This window comes from Labeo rohita, chromosome 15, assembly GCF_022985175.1.
Source record: "Labeo rohita strain BAU-BD-2019 chromosome 15, IGBB_LRoh.1.0, whole genome shotgun sequence".
NCBI classification, from domain to species: domain Eukaryota; kingdom Metazoa; phylum Chordata; class Actinopteri; order Cypriniformes; family Cyprinidae; genus Labeo; species Labeo rohita.
In genome coordinates, this window is record NC_066883.1 from 35,839,758 (window position 1) to 35,858,954 (window position 19,197).

Here is a 19,197-nt window from a genome sequence, read left to right on the forward strand (position 1 = left end):
ATGCCTTGTTTAATTTTTGTAAAACCCTGGGTTTCATAAAAATGAGCAACCATCCTAGAAACCTGTTTTTATGCTACTAAAGTAACCAACAGGAAAAGGACATAATGAAGTGAGAAATCACATGTGTTGTGAATGTGGGAAAGGCTTTAGTCAAATGAAAAAGCATCAAACAATACTGGAGAAAACCTTACACGTGTTCAAGAAAGCACATGTGTGACTTCATACTGGGCAGAAACCTTTATTCAGTGTGCATAAAACTCTAGTGATTCTTATGAAAACACATAAATGGCATAATGTTGTTACAAAAGGCAAATTCTATCCATTCATAAAGTTAGTTAGTTTGTTTTTCAGGTTCTTGATTAGTGTGACAGTATTTGTACATTCATATTGTCAAAGTAATTGTGTCAGGTTGTCAGAGTGATGAGTCCAGAGGCAGGAATTAGGTGCAAACCAAACAGTTTTATTGACAAAGGTGTAATAGTAAAGTGCACCGATGATTAGAGCAATGGTAATGCTTATTTGAATGTCCGTTAATGAATTGAGATGGTATAATAGTCCAAGCAGAAAACACAGCACAGAGTAAATCACAGGAGTAAAACACAGGAAATCTGGGGAGCAAAACAAAGAGAGGTCTGGAGGTCTGGTGCTTTTTTTAGGTGGCGCTTCGGTAACGCGGCCGCCATTTTGGAGTGAAAATGCCAACTGGACAACCGCACAGAAGCGGACAGAATGACAACGAAAGAGAAGTCAAAGTGGAAATAAAAGAGCGCAATGACTGCAGGAAAGTAGTGTGTGACATGAAAAAGTGCAAAAAGTCACTCTACATGGTTAGGTTTTTTTTTTTTTTTTTTGACGGATCAGAATCCATCACATCTTATGCACTTAATTGGCGAATCTCACAGCCAAATCAGAAATGCAATAAATTTCTCAAATCAGTAAATTTTATGACTACTACAGTAAATGTTGTATTGTATTATTATATTTGTTTTATGTTATCAGTTGTGGAATCCAGCCATTAATTATACATATACAGGCAATTTAGCCTGAGTATTTTCATTTTATGCAACTTTTATGCATTACACTTTACCATTATTATTATTATTATTAGTTAGTATTATAGGTCGAAAATATATATTGTATTTATACATTGTACGTTTTAATCCCTGGAACACACTACAAACATGATGATCTTACAGAACATTAAGTATTGCTGTGTCTGTCGTAACCAGTGTTGGGGAAAGTTACTTTTAAAAGTAATGCAGTACAATATTGAGATACTCCCTAAAAAAGTAACTAATTACATTACTTAGTTACTTTTTTTGGAAAGTAATGCGATACTTTACCATTACTTTTTAAATCTGGGCAGGGCTTGCTTGTTTGTTTTTAATATAAAATGTTTTATTTTTGGCAAATGTAAAAGCCTTTTTACACCAAAACTCAGACTTTGAAAAAAAGCAAATTCACGTCTGTACAGTAGAACACAGAAGAAAAAAAAGTCAACTCTTCAGCAATAAAAAAGGAAAACAAATGTTAGATTATCTTGAGTAATTTTTGCTTATTAGTATGGTTGAATTGGATCGTCGAAGGTCGGCAACAAAGACATACTTTTAATCAATAAATCGGGGGAAAGTACCTGGCGTTACTTATTTGAAAAAAGTAACTCAGATATTTTCTTGTCAATTAAATAGTAATGTGTTACTTTACTAGTTACTTGGAAAAAGTAATAATATTACGTAATTTGCGTTACTTGTAATGTATTATCCCCAACACTGGTAATAACTGAATAATTAAAAAAATGTGGAGACGTTTTTTTGTTTACAGTTATGCTTTAACGGACATTAACATAAGACAATACTGCAAAAAAGTTTATTGTGAAGCTTTTATATTTGAAGGGTTCAGATGCAAAAGCCACTAAATCCATCTGATGTATTTGTTTAAAATTAGCATTTCTTTCTGGCTACTTTGTATAGGTTTCAATGTAAGTAATGGTACTTCTGTTTGGGCTGAGGCTGGAATTTAGAGAGTTTGAAGTAAAAGTATTTGATGGACGTATAATATGTGTGTTACGAATCTGGTCGGTGTTCTGCGGACCGCTCACCACCAGATGTCACTCTCACCTTACCCACACACTCTGACTGTTGCACCACACTCCGGACTACATCTCCTGTCATGCCTCACGCTGATTGCGTCAACTCAGGTGACCAGTCAGCGGCACTATAAAAGCCCCGGTCTTTCCCCATGCAAGTCATGGATTGTTTATGTTATCCTTGTTGTTGTATTTCTATTGTTAGCGTTCCCTAGTTCCTAGTTCCCTCGCCTGGCTCCCCTGTTTTCGTCTGTTCGCCGCCTGCCTATTGGACTCTAGCTCTTGTTTATTGGTTTATTCTCCTAGCCCAGCCCCTTACGGATTACGTTCGCCACGGATCGACCCTCGCCTGTTTCACGGACTTCCATTGTGCATCGCCTTCGTTATACCTGTCTGCCATTGTTGTTTGACCCTGCCTGTTCGACCATGTATCTGTAAATAAAAGCTCGCAGATGGATCCGCTCGCCTCTTGCCTCTCATTCCGTGTTACAATGTGTCAGGAGCATTCAATCATAATCTAATTTTTGACCGAGATGGCTTTTAGCTGGTTTTGCATCTGGACTTTCCATTTGTTGTCTAACATTCCCAATTTTCTGATGCATGTCCTTAATGTAATTTTATATGTTGGTATTAATTTAGCATTTATAATGCTAATACTTGCACTTAAAGTAGGAATTTCAACCAAAACTGGTTTCTAGAGAGCAAAGATTTTGTGAAGAATAAATGAAAGACAAAGTCTGTTTTTGATAATCAATAGTCCAGTGACTGTACGTGTATTCTGTGCCGTGATCATTTTTTATTGCAATAATAACGAACAAAGATTACAGTACGTACAGAACATACAAAAATCCTTTCAATAATACACGATTTATGGTTTAATAGTTAACAGAAGTACAAAAATTCTTAAGAAATAAATGGAAAGGAGTAAAAAAATATATATAAAAAATGTTGTAGGCAATCAGTACTTGGGTGACAGTGAACGGGTGTGCTGTGACATAGTAGGTGGAGGGAGCTGTGGTGAATGCCCGGCAAATTGCAGCATTTTTGAGTAAAATTAAAATGTGCAAAACAACAAATGAAAACAAAACAATGTGACTGACAATCAGTGAAAAAATAGTCAGACAGAAACAGAGCCATAACATTTATCTGAGCTACTGAAAAGCCTATAGTTCCCAGTTTTCACCTCATTCATTATGATGATGTCTGAGACCTTCTGTAAATTGGCACATTAAGCACATTTCATTGTGTGTCAACAGACACACTACAGGATAAACACTTTATAAGATAATCACCCATTGATGGGTGTTTTAAATCTTTTACCCCTCAGGTTAAACATTAAAAAAACTATAAAAGACTACAGAAATCATTCCTGTACTCGTTTTTTTTTTTTTTTTTTGTTTTTTTACAATAAAATAGCATAAATTAGCATATTATTATATAGGCCTAAATTAATATATGAACATGCTATATAAAGTTCAGCAAGCACACAAATACAAACCGAAAGTGTTTACAAATGAAATTACACACTTACCGCACATTAGAATAAAAAAACAACAAATATAAAATACTCAACAGCGCATTTAACTTTTAAACTTTAAAGTTGTTTTTTTTTTTTTCTATAAATGCAGAAATATTGTAAGTAAGCCATGCGTGCTAACATGCACATACAATACTTGGCCGAATGATAGTGAGTGTATGTGATAAACAGTCCATGTGATTGGCTACAGGTGTGTTTGCAAATCAGTGTAGTGTAAAATGGATCATGGGAAATGTAGTCCAGGGTGAAAGGGTGATACAGTTTAAGTAGCTTCGATCGAATCCCGCCTCGTGGAACCCCACCCCCCACTCGCTTTCATTTACATTTACATTTATTTATTTAGTAGACGCTTTTATCCAAAGCGACTTACAGGTGGGGAATACATTAAGCGATTTGTCCTAAAGAGGCAAAACGACCTACGAAGTGAGCAAATAACCATATAACAGGCATTGTTCAAGTAAGTACAGCTAGAAAGGGAAAAGAGTAGAAAAAGAGTTTTTTTTTTTTTTTTTTTTTTTTTTAAGTCAAGTAGACTAAAAAAAGTCTACTATCTCTACTATCCAATCAAAGAAAAATTGCAAAATGCCAGCCAAAAAAAATTAAACAGTCTATGTGGTGAAGGGGAGGAGTAACAGGGACCGGATTCCTGACAAATATATTTTTCAACTCAAGTGTTGATGATGTCACAAAGATTGACAGTGGTGTCCCCTGCTGCTGCTCATCCTCTTGATCCCCACACACCCTCTTGAGACAGCAGTGGTTCCATTTCCATACTGTTTTCCACTCTGTTTCCTGTGGAGTAAAAAAAATCAGTTCTGCTTAGTATATATCTACACATGGATTATGTTAAAGGAAGACTTTGGATTCCTAAAAATCTAAAACCATTCACTGTTTGAGGAAGCCTATCAGAATGCAGTTAGAATGAGCCTACTATTGTACACCGTGCCACTGAGACGAGGAGTGAACTCAAACAAATGAACATCCAAGGGATTATAAAGGACAGGCAGGACACACATAGCACACAACACAGAGACTTGCAGACCTACGAACTGACATATGGATGACATTTTAAATCGGACGAGGAAACCAGGAACAGAACACTCTGTAAATGCTCAACTAAACAATGTAATAAACGAGTCACCTGAAATCAATGAGACAATCAACGAAAGGGAGAAACTAGGTCATGGGGAGCACATGGGGAAAAAAAAATAAACACCAAGATAGTCCATGCGCCTGACATATCGCCCCCCTCCCGGAAGGCGCTCCTTATCTCATGCCACATACAACTGAGGAGTGGGAAGATGGGTGCCTTAAATCGGGCTCACACTACAGGAGTTTAAAAATCGATTATAAAATCGGGATTATGAAATATGGGTGCCGTGCATGCATAAGGAGAATCTTTGCAGATTATCTGCCCTGAAATCTTAAACGCACATACTACAAGATTTGAAAATCGTGGCGCATCACACACTACAAGATATTATTAAGATTATTATGCCGGAGGGATCGCTTCATGTGATCTCATGCAAAAGATCATCATTCTAGCAACTAATGTTTACATATGTTACATGGCAGTTTTCTGCACTCACCCAGTATGTTCAAAACTGAGACAATTTCACCACACAGCTTCTCTTTCTCCTTACAGTGGTACATTTTCAACACATTATACAGACAGTGTTACTACAACAGCTCAAGAAGCAGTTTCCTCCATCTCCACTATGCAGCAGACAGTACAGCAGCTGTTTTGCGGTCACACAAACTGGCTTTTGTGAAAGCACTGATGCAATCATATAGCTGTCATCATCCCAATTTAAAATCCCAAATATCAAACATGTTTGATATTAATAGGGGTGGGCCTGATTTGTGTATGAGCAGATCAGGAGGTGCAAGATTCGATCTGTGAACACCTTACATTACCAGATAATCTGCGCCGAACATCAGGACCAATCCATGTGCACGACAAGATTTTTGCTCCGATTCTCAGGAGAGAAAAATCAGGGCAAAATGGAGTGTTTAAATGTGTATTAATTAGAATAAATGTTGTTTCACTCACCCTTGATCACATTGAATCTCCTGAGCTCGTTCTGTTTGCCGTTCTGTTTGTCGTTCGTGACCTCTAGTTGAAAATGTCCAAAGTCTGCAGTGGTGATGTTTGTGATGGTCAGAGACCCGTTGCCTTTATTCAGATGCACTCTGCCTCTGTAGCTTTTAAAAATATTCATTTTTCCTGATTCATATTTAACAATGGGACATTTTTCAACTCCAAAGGTCCACAGTATCACATCTCCGTCCTGTATTTTGATATCAGTCTCTAGAGTGACAGACTCTCCAACCTTCACTGACACTTTCTCCACTTCATGTCAAAGCAACACACAGAAACACAAATACAGAAAACAAAGTGTGAATTAATTTAATTTCCTTTTTTAACAAATTCATTTTGATAACCTTTTGTACTTCATTTCTGCAATACTTTTCCCTAAAGGCTCATTCACACCAAGAGCAATAACTGTAAAGGTAACTACATTAACAGCCACACAAACGCACAAAAGCAGGATAGATTGTGATTGGCTGTCAATAATTTTAGCGGTCATCAGCTGAAAAAAAAATGTTACAATAATAAAATTACTGTTTAAAACTTTATTAATGCCTCAGTTCAGAGAGAGGTGATAGAATAATTCACATGCGGTGAAAAATAAGTGTTTCTTGTTTTTTGTTACGACTTTATATCTTACATTTTTTTTAACAATGAAAAACATTCAACTCTAACAGTAAATTACGTTGCATGTTGGGAATTTGTGTTAAGTTCAGATAATCTAAACCAGCGGTGCCCAAACCTGTTCCTGGAGATTTCAGCTCCAACCCTGATCAAACACAACTGAACCAACTAATTAGAATCTGCAGGAGCACTTGATAACTACAAACAGCTGTGTTTGATTGGGGGTGGAATCAACTTTGCAGTATGGTAGATCTCCAGGAACAGGGTTGGGGCACCCCTGATCTAAACTGTTCACACAGTGCATGATTATTGATTTACAGCAACAATGAATCTCTTGTTTTTGGTTTTTATGTTTTGCTGCTGGTGGGTGGTCTTGCGGCATTCTAAAAAGTTGTTGTTTTCATCTAGACGGCACTAATTCTATTGTAAGCATGCTCGGCACACATTTACATTTTAAATAACGAACTTGAGAGTGCAAAAGACATGACATGAATAGCTCCATAGTGTCATATTTACTTTTAAATAAACTAGCCAAGGTACCAGAACAAAATCTGGAATGAACACAGACAAATGGAACACTTTCTTGGAACGCCAACCAATCAGATTTGAAGACCAGAACTGTTGTTTAAATGTGTATTCATTAGAATAAATGTTGTTCTACTCACCTTCGATCACATTGAATCTCCTGAATCGGTTCCGTTCGCTGTTCATGGCCTGTAGTTGAAAATGTCCAAAGTCTGCATTGGTGATGTTTGTGATGGTCAGAGATCCATTGCTTTTATTCAGCTGCAGTCTGCCTGTGTTGCTCTCACAAATATTATTTTTTCCTGATTCGTATTTAAAAATGAGACAGTTTTTAACTCCAAAGGTCCACAGTATCAGATCTCCATCCCGTATTTCGATATCGGTCTCTAGAGTAACAGATTCTCCAACCTCCACTGGCACTTTCTTCACTTCATGTCAAATCAACAAACAGAAAGACAAATACAGAAAACAGTGTGAATTAATTTAATTAGCATTTTCATCAAATTAATTTGGATGACATTCTTTATGTTTGTAGTTTCAGCTCATCTGAAATGTGAATTACCTATGGCTATCTATGGTTCATCATCAAAACTTTTCTTGTAATATTGTGATTTCTCTCAAAACATTTCTACTTCATTTCTGCAATATTACTCCTTTAAGGCCCATTCACACCAAGAACAATAACTATAAAGGTAACTGTATTAACATCCACACAAACGCACAAAAGCAGGATAGATTGTGATTGGCTGTCAATAGTTTTAGCGGTCATCAGCTAAAAAATAATGTTACAATAATATAAAATTACTGTTTAAACATATATTAATGCCTCAGTTCAGAAAGAGGTTCATATTTGGTGATGATATAACATAGTCAAGTGTTTGTTGTTGTTGTTTTTTTTACTTAAACCAGAATGAATGTTACGATTTTATATCTTACATTTTTATTTTAAAAATGAAAAACATTCAAATCTAACAGCAACTAAAATTATGTTGCACATTGGGAATTTGTGTTAAATTCAGATTCAGTGTTAAACCAGGGGTGCCCAACCCTGTTCCTGGAGATCTACCTTTCTGTACATTTCAGCTCCAACCCTGATCAAACACAACTGAACCAACTAATTTAGATCTGAACGAGCACTTTTTACAGACAGCTGTGTTTGATCAGGGTTGGAAACAAACTTTGCAGGAAGGTAGATCTCCAGGAAGAGGGTTGGGCACAACCTGATCTAAACTGTTCACACAGTGCATGATTATTGATCTACTCACCATTGACAGTAACAATGAATCTCTTGTTTTTGTTTTTTCTGGTTTTGCCGCTGATCTGTACTGTGTAGACTCCAGAGTGAATTGTCCTGATATAACTGATAATGAGATCTCCAGTTTTACCACCCAGCTGCAGTTTGTTTCTGAATCTCTCGTCAGTAACATCACAGTTTACATCCTTGTTTTCAATGGTCCATTCACTGTATTGGGTTAGGGGATTTTTGTCATCATTAAAACACCACTTTATCTCATCCCCATTCTGTAGTTCAGTACCAGTCCTTAGAGCAACAGTTCTTCCTTCCATCTCTGACACTTTCTCTTCTTCAGCTGTTATAGCGGCACATAGAAACAGAACAGTAATGGGTTCAGAAGATCAAGCTTAACTTTACAAAGAGCATATTTTGGCATGTTGCTAGGATGTTTTAACACATTGCTAGCATGTTATTAGCATGTTTTGGCATGTTGCTGACATGTTTTAACATTGTATTTTTCAAGCATGTTTTAGGACATTGTTAGCAGGGATGGGCAGTATTTCAGATACTTGTATTTTAAAAATACATATTTGAAATACAAAATACTATTTCATATTTTAAAGCCTTTGGAAAAATCTAATGTAATTAGTATTTTAAACATTTAGTATGAGCATTTTTATATTTTCAAAATGCATAAAATACTTTGTATACAAAAGAAAGATGAAACTGTAAGAGAGTACACTGAAAGGTGAGAAGGTACTGGATGATAAAGGACCACTAGTTTGTACATGCTTTAATGTCCTTTTATCAGAATATAGAAATGCACTGCCTTTCTTAGATCTCACATGGTCCAGTAGAACCCTGCAAAACAACTTGGACAGGTTAGCTACTTGGGAAAGAGACTTTGTTGTCAAGGCAAGAGTAAAGATTGCAGCAGCATCCTTTAATGTAAATGTCCTAAGGAGGGTAATTATCATTACTGTGGTAAACCTGGGCACTGGATGAAAGAGTGTAGGAAAAACAAAAAGTAAGTAAGAGAAATGAACAGTGTAAATCAGCACTCTGAAGCAGACCCTCCCCACAACACCAACCTTGTGGGGCAGATTGCCGAGGTGCTAACTGTTAAGGCTGTGAGTTCTTAATTACCCCGGTAATCTACAACCATCAGTTTGTGGCTGTGAATGAAGAGGTATCATACTGATCACAAGTGCAGTATGGAGTACCTCAAGGCTCAGTACTACGGCCTTTACCTTTTACGCTTTACATATTACCCTTGGGAGATATCACCAGGAAACAAGGAGTTAGCTTTGTTTGTTATGCTGATGATACTCAGCTCTATAATTCTTCGCAGCCCGGTGAAACATACCAATTTGAAAAACTAACGGAATGCATAGTTGATATAAAAAACTGAATGACGAATAAATTCTTACTGCTAATTATTGGACCTAAAACCTCTGCATTTAATAACTTAAAATACTGTCTAATAGTTGATGGCTGCTCTGTCAATTCTTCGTTGTCAGTTAGGAACCTGATTGCTATTTGATAGCAATCTTTCCTTCGAAAGCCACATTTCTAGCATTTGCAAAATTGCTGTTTTTCCATCTCAAAAATACACAGTCTATGCTCTCAATGTCAAATGCAGAAACGTTAATTCATGTATTTACGATCTCAAGGATAGATTATTGTAATGCTTTATTGGGTGGTTGTTCTGCTTGCCTAATAAACAAACTCAAGCTGATCCAAAATACAGCAGCTAGAGTTCTTACTAGAACCAGAAAGTATGACCATATTAGCCCGGTTCTCTCAACACTGCGCTGGCTTGCTTATAAAGCCCTGAATGGTTTAGCTCCTCAGTACTTGAGCAAGCTCTTATCACATTATAGTACTTCACGTCTGCTGCATTCTCAAAACTCTGGAAATTTGATAATACCTAGAATATCAAAATCAACTGTGGGCAGCAGATCATTTTCTTATTTAGCGCCCAAACTCTGGAACAATCTACCAAACACTGTTTGGGATGCAGACACACTCTGTCAGTTTAAATCTAGATTAAAGACCCATCTCTTTAACCTGGCTTACACATAATACATAAACAAATTTCTATAATTTAGATCTGTTTAAAGGATTAGGTTGCATTAATTAGGTCAACCAGAACACTTCCCATAACACCCAATGTAGTCATTGCATCGTAAGAAGAATGGCATCTATGCTAATATTAGTCTGTTTCATTCGTATTCCGAGGTCACCGTAGCCACCAGATCCAGTCTGTATTTGACTGAATAGTTCTTTGTGGAGCCAAAAATTCACTGACCGAAATTGTAAACACAACACCTTTGTTTTTGCCCCCATTTTTCATGAGCTGAACTCGAAGACTTTTCCTATGTACACAAAAGGCCTATTTCTCTCAAAAATTGTTCACAACTCTGTCTAAATCTGTGTTAGTGAGCACTTCTCCTTTGCCGAGATAATCCATCCACCTCACAGTTGTGGCATATTAAGATGCTGATTAGACAGCATGATTATTGCACAGGTGTGCCTTAGGCTGGCCACAATAAAAGACCACTCGAAAATGTGCAGTTTTATCACACAGCACAATGCCACAGATGTCGCAAGTTTTGAGGGAGCGTGGAATTGGCATGCTGACTGCAGGAATGTCCACCAGAGCTGTTGGCCTTTAATTGAATGTTCATTTCTCTACCATAAGCCATCTCCAAAGGCGTTTCAGAGAATTTGGCAGTACATCCACCCGGCCTCACAACCGCAGACCACGTTTAACCACACCAGCCCAGGACCTCCACATCCAGCATCTTCACCTCCAAGATTGTCTGAGACCAGCCACCTGGACAGCTGCTGCAACAATCAGTTTGCATAACCAAGGAATTTCTGCACAAACTGTCAGAAACCATCTCAGGGAAGCTCATCTGCATGCTCATCATCCTCATCTGGGTCTCGACCTGACTGCAGTTCCTCGTTGTAACCAACTCGAGTGGGTAAATGCTCACATTCAATGGCGTCTGGCACTTTGGAGAGGTGTTCTCTCCACGGATGAATCCCGGTTTTCACTGTACAGGGCAGATGGCAGACAGCGTGTATGGCGTTGTGTGGGTGAGTGGTTTGCTGATGTCAACGTTGTGGATCGAGTGGCCCATGGTGGCGGTGGGGTTATGGTATGGGCAGGTGTATGTTATGGACAACAAACACAGGTGCATTGTATTGATTGCATTTTGAATGCACAGAGATACCGTGATGAGATCCTGAGGCCCATTGTTGTGCCATTCATCCACGACCATCACCTCATGTTGCAGCATGATAATGCACTGCCCCATGTTGCAAGGATCTGTACACAATTCCTGGAATTGCTGCCAATAATCATGCTGTCTAATCAGCATCAGATATGCCACACCTGGGAGGTGGACAGATTATCTCGGCAAAGGAGAAGTGCTCACTAACACAGATTTAGACAGATTTGTGAATATTTGAGAGAAATAGGCCTTTTGTACATAGAAAAAGTCTTAGATCTTTGAGTTAAGCTCATGAAAAATGAGCTTACAAAAGTGTTGCGTTTATAATTTTGGTCAGTGTAGTTCTTCTATGGCATCGCTGTGAAGAACCATTTAAAAGCACCTTGATTTTTAAGAGTGTAATAAAGCTCATTGCTTTTGTCTGGAAACTGTAATACTTACCCACTTGTTCTTGTAGTTCAGAGATCTTGCGGCTATAGTAAATCACAACAGCAGCTAAAAGTCCAGCCGCCAGCAGAACAGCAACAACTATTCCAGCTATGACAGCTGAAGACTGACCCCATTTAACTAAAAAGAGACAGTAAATTATTAGAGAACAAAATATTTTCCACAATTCAGGACTGATGTCAGGTTGTTGACACGTACAGATGTATGCAAAAATTTGGGCACCCCTGATAATAATCACAATGTCAATGTATTATCTGCTGGGCTTTCAAAGCAGCAACTTCAATTGGATATAATTTATACTTTACAGAAACATTTATTGAATCATCAGAAACACCACAATTTGAAGCATAACAAAAACAGACAGGTGCAAAAATTTGGGCACCCCAATGGAATAATCAGATCAGTATTTAGTAGAGCTGAAATAAGAGTCTGTAAATGTTTCTAATAGCCACTGATAAGTCCCTGCAGGTATTTTGGAGATCATTCTTACTTGCAAAATGTGTCCAGTTCAGTCAGGTTTGATGGACAGCATGCTTCAAATCATTCCACAAATTTGGAATAATTTTCAAGTCAGGGGACTGGGATAGCCATTATAGAACATTGCATCTGGCGTAACTTCAACTTCTTGACTGATTCTTAAACATTGTTCTTAAAAATGTGCTGATATAGGGTGGAATCCATGCATTGTTGACAAGGTTTCCAGTACCTGTGCTTGCCACACTGCCCCATAACATGATGGACCTTTCACCAAAATTTACAATAGGGAGAAGGTACTCTACTTGTTGGCAGTATGCAGAAATTGTTTGAGGTATGCAAAGCCAGAATTGTTTGAAACAATGAGCTATGAACAGATGAAACCAGGATTGCTTGTGGAATTGCAAATTCTTCTGGAATGCGGAATTGAACTCCGTATTCCAGAAGAACCTGCTTAGGCTTGCTTTGCTGATATCATATTGCCTACACTGTAAAAAAAAATAATAATAATTTTGTCAACTTAAAATAATTTGATACCCTGCTGCCTTAAAATTTTAAGTTCAGACAACTCAAATAAGTTTAGTCAACTTGAAATTTTAAGTTGTACTAACTAAGTGACAACTTGAGTTGACTTAAAAAATTTGGTTTGTTAAACTTAAAAGCTAGGTAAGTTACCCAGCTGCCTTAAAATTTTCTGTTGAATCAACTCAATTATCTAAGTTATCACTTAGAACAACTTAACATTTCAAATTGACTACACTTTTTTGAGTTGACTGAACTTAAAATTTTAAGGCAGCTGGGTAACAAATTATTATAAGTTGACTCAACAAATTGTTTTTTACAGTGTAGCCATACTTTAAAGTATTAAAAATACTTTTTCTGTATCTGTATCCATATTAATTGTAAGACATAGAAGCCAGCTCATTATTTCCAAATACTTTGTGCTAAAGTCCTTTAATTTGAAACTCACCACTGACAGAAACAAGGAACTGCTGTGAACTCTCGCAGCCTCTGATCTGTACTTCATAAAGTCCACTGTGTTCGGTTCTGGCGTTTGTGATGGTCAGAGATCCATTTTGATCTAGTTGCAGTCTGTTTCTAAATCGTTCATCCACATCATTTAATGAGAGCTCGTTAGTTTCTACATCGATTTTAGCTAGGAGGACGCCTTTATCTCCAAACCTCCATACTATCAGATCATCTTTTCGTAATTCAGTAGCATCATTCTGTAGAATGATAGATTCCCCTTCTATCACCGACACTGGCTTTACTCCACCGGTCTCACCAACCACACCTGGAAAACAAACAAATCGGAAGTGATATCATGAAACCTGAAACAAGATCATTTCATTAAATGAAAAAGATTCTCTTGAGATACTCACCAATGACATCGACATGAAATATCCTGTATGTCGTCTTTTCTCTAGAGATTGTTAGTTTATATTGTCCCGAGTGTCTGTTTCTGGTGTTTCTGATGGTGAGAGAGCCAGTTTCTTGGTCCACCTGCAATCTGCCTTTAAATCTCTCATCATCAGTGACGTAATGTGAGGTCAAGTCATTCTTTCTCGTTATCTGAGATAGGACCGATTCCTTAGGCCCAAACGCCCAGAGTACTGTATCATCGTTCAGTATTTTTAAAAGATTAGTATGTAAAATTACAGATTCTCCTTCCCTCACTGGTATTGTCTCATCTGTTTCTGCTTTACAAACACCTGCAGAACATAAATGAATTAGTATAGATACAGATTAGCTTAATCTGATAACCTCAGTAAACAGATTCAACTGGCAACATTTGAGTTAAACAAATCAGTTTATTGAAATAATGTGAGTTATGTAAGTTGTGATGTTAAATAAAGCACAAAAAACAGAGTATTACGAAATATCAGCTGGAAATGACTATGTTCCTCTCATATGGGATTTCTACAAATAAATAAATAAATGTTTAAAATATGGTCTAATAACATGAAAATGACTTCAACTGTTGAGTAATAATAAATGTAGAATTTCCAAATAATATAAAATAACTGTCTGATGAGAAATAACAGTATCAAAAACTTTCATAAACTTGCAAATAATCATTTTATCCATAAATTTATGTTAGGACTGTCTGATGTCCCATTACAAATTAAAAGCCCTCATATTCTACCTTCTCTGCCTCTGATTTCAGATAAGTCTAAAAAGGAAACTCCCTGTATGCACAGACTAATTTTAATTCAGATTGACAGTAAACTACCCCAGTGTGTCAATCAGCCAATGTCAGGACAATCTGATGCAGCATTACAAAATAAAAACTCATATATAACCAATTTTGTCTGATTTTGGATAGACTAATTTCGATTCAGACTGATAATACATCTCCTGAAAGTGTCACTCATGCAATGTCAGGACTGACTGATGTTGAATTACAAAAGTATTTGTGTGAATGAAACTTTCAGGAGGTGTATTATCTGATGTTAAAAAAGTGGCGAGTGGAAACAGGAAGTTCACTTTTTAACCTTAATCTCCTTAAACTGGTCTGTGGAAATGGGAGTTTTCTTTTTAGAGCTATCCAAAATCAGACAAAATTGGGCATATATGAGATTTTGGAGGGCCTTTATTTTGTAATGCTACATCAGTTAGTCCTGAAACTGGCTGAGTGACACACTATGGTAGTGGACTGTCCATCTGAATTTAAATTAGTCTGTGCAAACAGGGAGTTTCATTTTTACAACTATCTGAAACCAAAGGCAAAGAAGGTAAAATATGAATTTTTAGAGGGCTTTAATTTTGTAATGCTGCATCAGATAGTGTTGACATTGGCTGATACTGGGGTAGTGGACTGTCAATCTGAATTGGAATTAATCTATGAAGACACAGAGTTTCCTTTTTAGAGCTATCCAAATTCAGAGGCAGAGAAGATAGAATATGAGTTTTTGGCTTTTATACAGTGGCCAAAAGAGAGCTCAGTGTGCTGCAACTTAAGAAAACACATGCAAATAGAAAAAGCACCAGTAAATTAAGAAAACATCATCAGTTTGACAGCACATGTGCTGCAAATGCTCACAACAACCAAAAACAGAAACAAGCTGCAAAAACAGAAACATGCTGCAAATAGTCACAACACAAACAAATAAAGAAATGCAATGCAAAAACAGAAATGCACTGCAAATACTCACAACACAACCGAATATGTGAAAGATTCACATACAATGTACTCACACCCTTGTCATCCAAGATGTTCGTGTCTTTCTTTCTTCAGACGTAAAGTAATTATGTTTTTTGAGGAAAACATTCTAGCAGCTTACATAAAGTTTTACAGTTACAGTAATTGTAATTCGTCAGCTTGTTTAGGTTAATATGTTAAAAAAAAAGGATGATAAGAGGATGATAATCATTTAAGAGGATGATAAGCATTTCAGAGGATGATAAGCATGTCCCAGCCAGGTTTGTCTTGTTGTGGTTCCCTTAAACATTTCCGTTGTGGTCTGTGCGCCTTTGGGGTGATTGAAAAGTAGAGGCTGGCCTGACCGCAGTGGTTTGCAGGGTTTACAGTGGTTTTGCATCATTGTGTGAGACATATCACATCCAATATAACTGGGTTTGTACGATAAACCGCCTTAATTTTTTTTTACTTGGGCTGTAGCGGACACAGGATGAGTGAATATTTCCTGCCGATATCGACGGCTGATTGAGACGCGACTTGCATTTGTTTTTGTTTTTTAAGGTGTGCCATATTGTTTCTAAATGTTGGTTTCGCTATTAAACGCATTTTTTTCATTGTCAGTTCATGCATTTTCGTAGGCTCAATAGCCGAAGTCTGAAACCGACTGTCTCATGAATGGAACAAAAATAATAAGATAAATCCACTTACCACCCAGAAGTACCAGAGACAACAATATTGTCCTCTGCGTGTTTTCGTAGAGCCGTGAATATAATACAAGTGATTGATGGAGATTATTTAATATTCTGGTGTTTCGCTGAATCTCCATTGCGTACTTCCTTCATGAGCCGCGCCTACACTAAACTCTGTTTATCATACATGTGACGCTTAAATGTACACAGTATTTTAATCCTTGGAAGATATTTACAGACGAGTGGAACAGTCGCTTAATGTAGACTAAACAAACCTGTAAAAAACTGTATAAAAAGTGAAACTGTTCCAGCCGGCCGCTTTCATCTTTTGCTTTTGGAGTCTGCGCAATAGTGATCATGAGCATAGCATCAAAGTACTAAATAAAAGCAAACATGTGAGAAAGCATTTTTTGTTTAGTTTGGCTCAATTCATTTACATGGAGAGTGCGGGTTTATGACCAGGTACGAGTCGTACTAGTATCTATTTTCATGCTACTAGTACTTATTCATTAGCTACTAGTGTTTATTCTTAAGGTACTAGTGCTTATATGGCAAGCAGTGTTAACATTTAATCTAAAAGCCATACTAGGTTTTAATTTCATACTACTAGTACTAATTTTTTAGATACTACTATCTTTTCCATTAAGTACTAGCACTTATTCAGTAGCTACTAGTACTTATTGTTTAGCTACTAGTACTCATTCATTAGATACTAGTACCTATTAAATAGACACTAGTACTTATTCATTAAATACTAGTACTTAAAAGATACCAGTACTTATTCATTAGATACTAGTGTCTGTTTAATAGATACTAGTACTGATTCATTAGATACTAGCACCTATTAAATAGATACTTGTAATTTTTAATTAGATACTAGTACTTATTTCAGTAGTGACTAGTAACTATTCTGTTTTTATTTGTAACAAATTTAAAAATTTGCCATCGATTTCTATGGTGATCTGTCATTGAGTTATCAACTATTCAGTTGTGACTAGTGCAACTTTTTTATGTACTAGTAGTTAATCATTAGGTACTAGTACTTATTTTTTATATACTAGTACCTATTATTAGATGCTATTATTTAATCAATAGATACTAGTACTTCACTCTAAAAACTACTGCGTAAAATATGGACAAACCCAGCGATTCGGTTAAATGTGTAACCCAACCTTCTGTGTATTAACCCAACTTATGGGTCAAAACTACCCAATTTATGGCAAGCTGTTTTAACATTTAATCTAAAAGCCATACTAGTATCTATTTTCATGCTACTAGTACTTATTTTTTAGATACTAGGATCTACTTGTGTTTTCATGGTAACCAATTAGCAAGGTAGGCTAACATACAATGACAGTTAGCCTTACTTAGCAATCAAATTAAACATATTAATGTATTGTATTACCATGTGGACTCTGATTGGATGATGGAGAGGTACTCATGTTTGTGTAATGATCTTTTTAAAAGAAGATATCTCCAAATACATTCTTACTAGTAGTTTATAAGGGTTAAAGATATCTCCAAATGAACAGGGAAGGGTAGTTATTTTGTTTTTGATATCATCTTTTCATTTCTGACTAGTAATTATTGCCATAGTGACTAGCATCTATTTAAATATTACTAGTAAGTATTCATTAGATACTAGTACTTATTTAATAGATACTGGTACTAATTCATTAGATACTAGTAACTATTTAAAAGATATTAGTAATTTATTGGGTACTAGTACTTATTTATTAGACACTAGTATCGTTGATAATTATTACTATAAACAATTTTTATCTTACTAGTCAAATCTGCTTTTTTACTGGTCTTATGTTATGACTAGTCTGAATGGAAACAGTTCAATTAAACATTTTACTAGTAAAATAAAAAATCTTACTAGTAACATTTCAAATAAGTATTAGTATCTTTTGAATAAATACTTGTTGCTAATCAATAAGTACTAGTATGTAACAAAAAAGAACTAGTATCTAACTACAAGGTACTAGTACCTGTTAAATAAGTATTAGTATCAAATAAATAAGAACTAGTATATAATGAATAAAAATGATGTACTAGTCATATCTGTCGCTATGGGAAATAGCAGCTGCTTTGTTTAAAAAAGCGTATTTTAAAGCTAAAATACACAACCTGACAACTTTAATACATTTTTTACTCCTTTCCGTTTATTTCGTAAAAATTGTTGTACGTCTGTTAACTATTAAATCATAAGTCGTTCATTATTATTGCAGTTAAAAAAAATAATAATAATGACAACACAGAATAATGCACAATCACTAGACTAGTGATTGTCAAAAACAGATTTTGTCTTTCATTTATTTTTCACTCTAGAGACCATGTCAATTTCGGTTGGAATTCCTATTATAAGTGCAAGTATTAGCATTGTAAATGCTGAATACCAACATATAAAGTTAAATTAAGGACATGCATCAGAAAATTGGGAATGTTAGACAATAAATGCAAAACCAGCTAAAAGCCATCTCAGTCAAAAATAAGATAATGATACTGAGTGAATGCTCCTGACACATAGTCCACATCCATCAAATACTTTTACTTCAAACTCGCTAAATTCCAGCCTCAGCCCAATCAGATGTACCAGTACTTACATAGAAACATATACAAAGTAGCCAGAAAGAAATGCTCATTTTAAAGAAAAATGTCAGATGGATTTAGCTGGTTTTGCATCTGAACTCTTCATATGTAACAGCTTTACAGTAAACTGTTTTTGTGACAACATTGTAAAAACATTCAATGTCTGTAGCAATCTCTCTCCAATATGTAGCTGGTTCATTAATATTCAACATACGATTACCATACTGGCAGAAATGCAAATTCAAAAATGACTAGTATCTATTAAGTTCAGGATATCTCTGGTCTAAAAAGTTACTAGTAACTAAAAAATAAGTACTAGTTCTATTTTTTCTTCACAGGAAGATTGTAGTTAAATACTAGTCACTACTAGAATAAGTATTAGTATTTAAAACAAAAGAACTAGTATCTAATGAATAAGTACTAGTAACTTTACCAAAGACATTAGTACCTACAGAATAAGCACTAGTAGCTAAATAATATCCAACAGTAGCTACTGAATACATACTAGTA

At 36.0% G+C, this 19,197-nt stretch overlaps 2 protein-coding genes across 10 annotated transcripts in view; one reads left to right on the forward strand and one right to left on the reverse strand.

Annotated features, from left to right (window-relative positions):
* LOC127177741 (zinc finger protein 239-like) overlaps positions 1-19,197 on the forward strand; it is a 115,771-nt gene that overhangs the window by 28,088 nt on the left and 68,486 nt on the right. The gene's annotated exons all lie outside the window — the stretch shown is intronic.
* Positions 2,825-16,523, reverse strand: LOC127177732 (uncharacterized). Its single transcript, XM_051130193.1, has 8 exons — positions 16,112-16,523; positions 13,644-13,973; positions 13,232-13,555; positions 11,782-11,907; positions 8,130-8,453; positions 7,005-7,292; positions 5,677-5,976; positions 2,825-4,415 (listed from the first exon to the last, which is right to left on the reverse strand). Exons 1-8 carry the CDS (start codon positions 16,227-16,229, stop codon positions 4,342-4,344), a joined length of 1,884 nt encoding a protein of 627 aa, XP_050986150.1. The 5' UTR covers positions 16,230-16,523; the 3' UTR covers positions 2,825-4,341.

Excerpts from the sequence above, each read along its gene's own strand:
- LOC127177732 (XM_051130193.1), bottom strand. The coding sequence starts at position 16,229 with ATGGAGATTCAGCGAAACACCAGAATATTAAATAATCTCCATCAATCA. Across the intron at positions 11,908-13,231 it reads GTTCCTTGTTTCTGTCAGTG|TTAAATGGGGTCAGTCTTCA; the intron begins GTGAGTTTCAAA and ends GTCTCTTTTTAG. Across the intron at positions 5,977-7,004 it reads GAGATTCAATGTGATCGAAG|TGGAGAAAGTGTCAGTGAAG; the intron begins GTGAGTAGAACA and ends TTTGACATGAAG.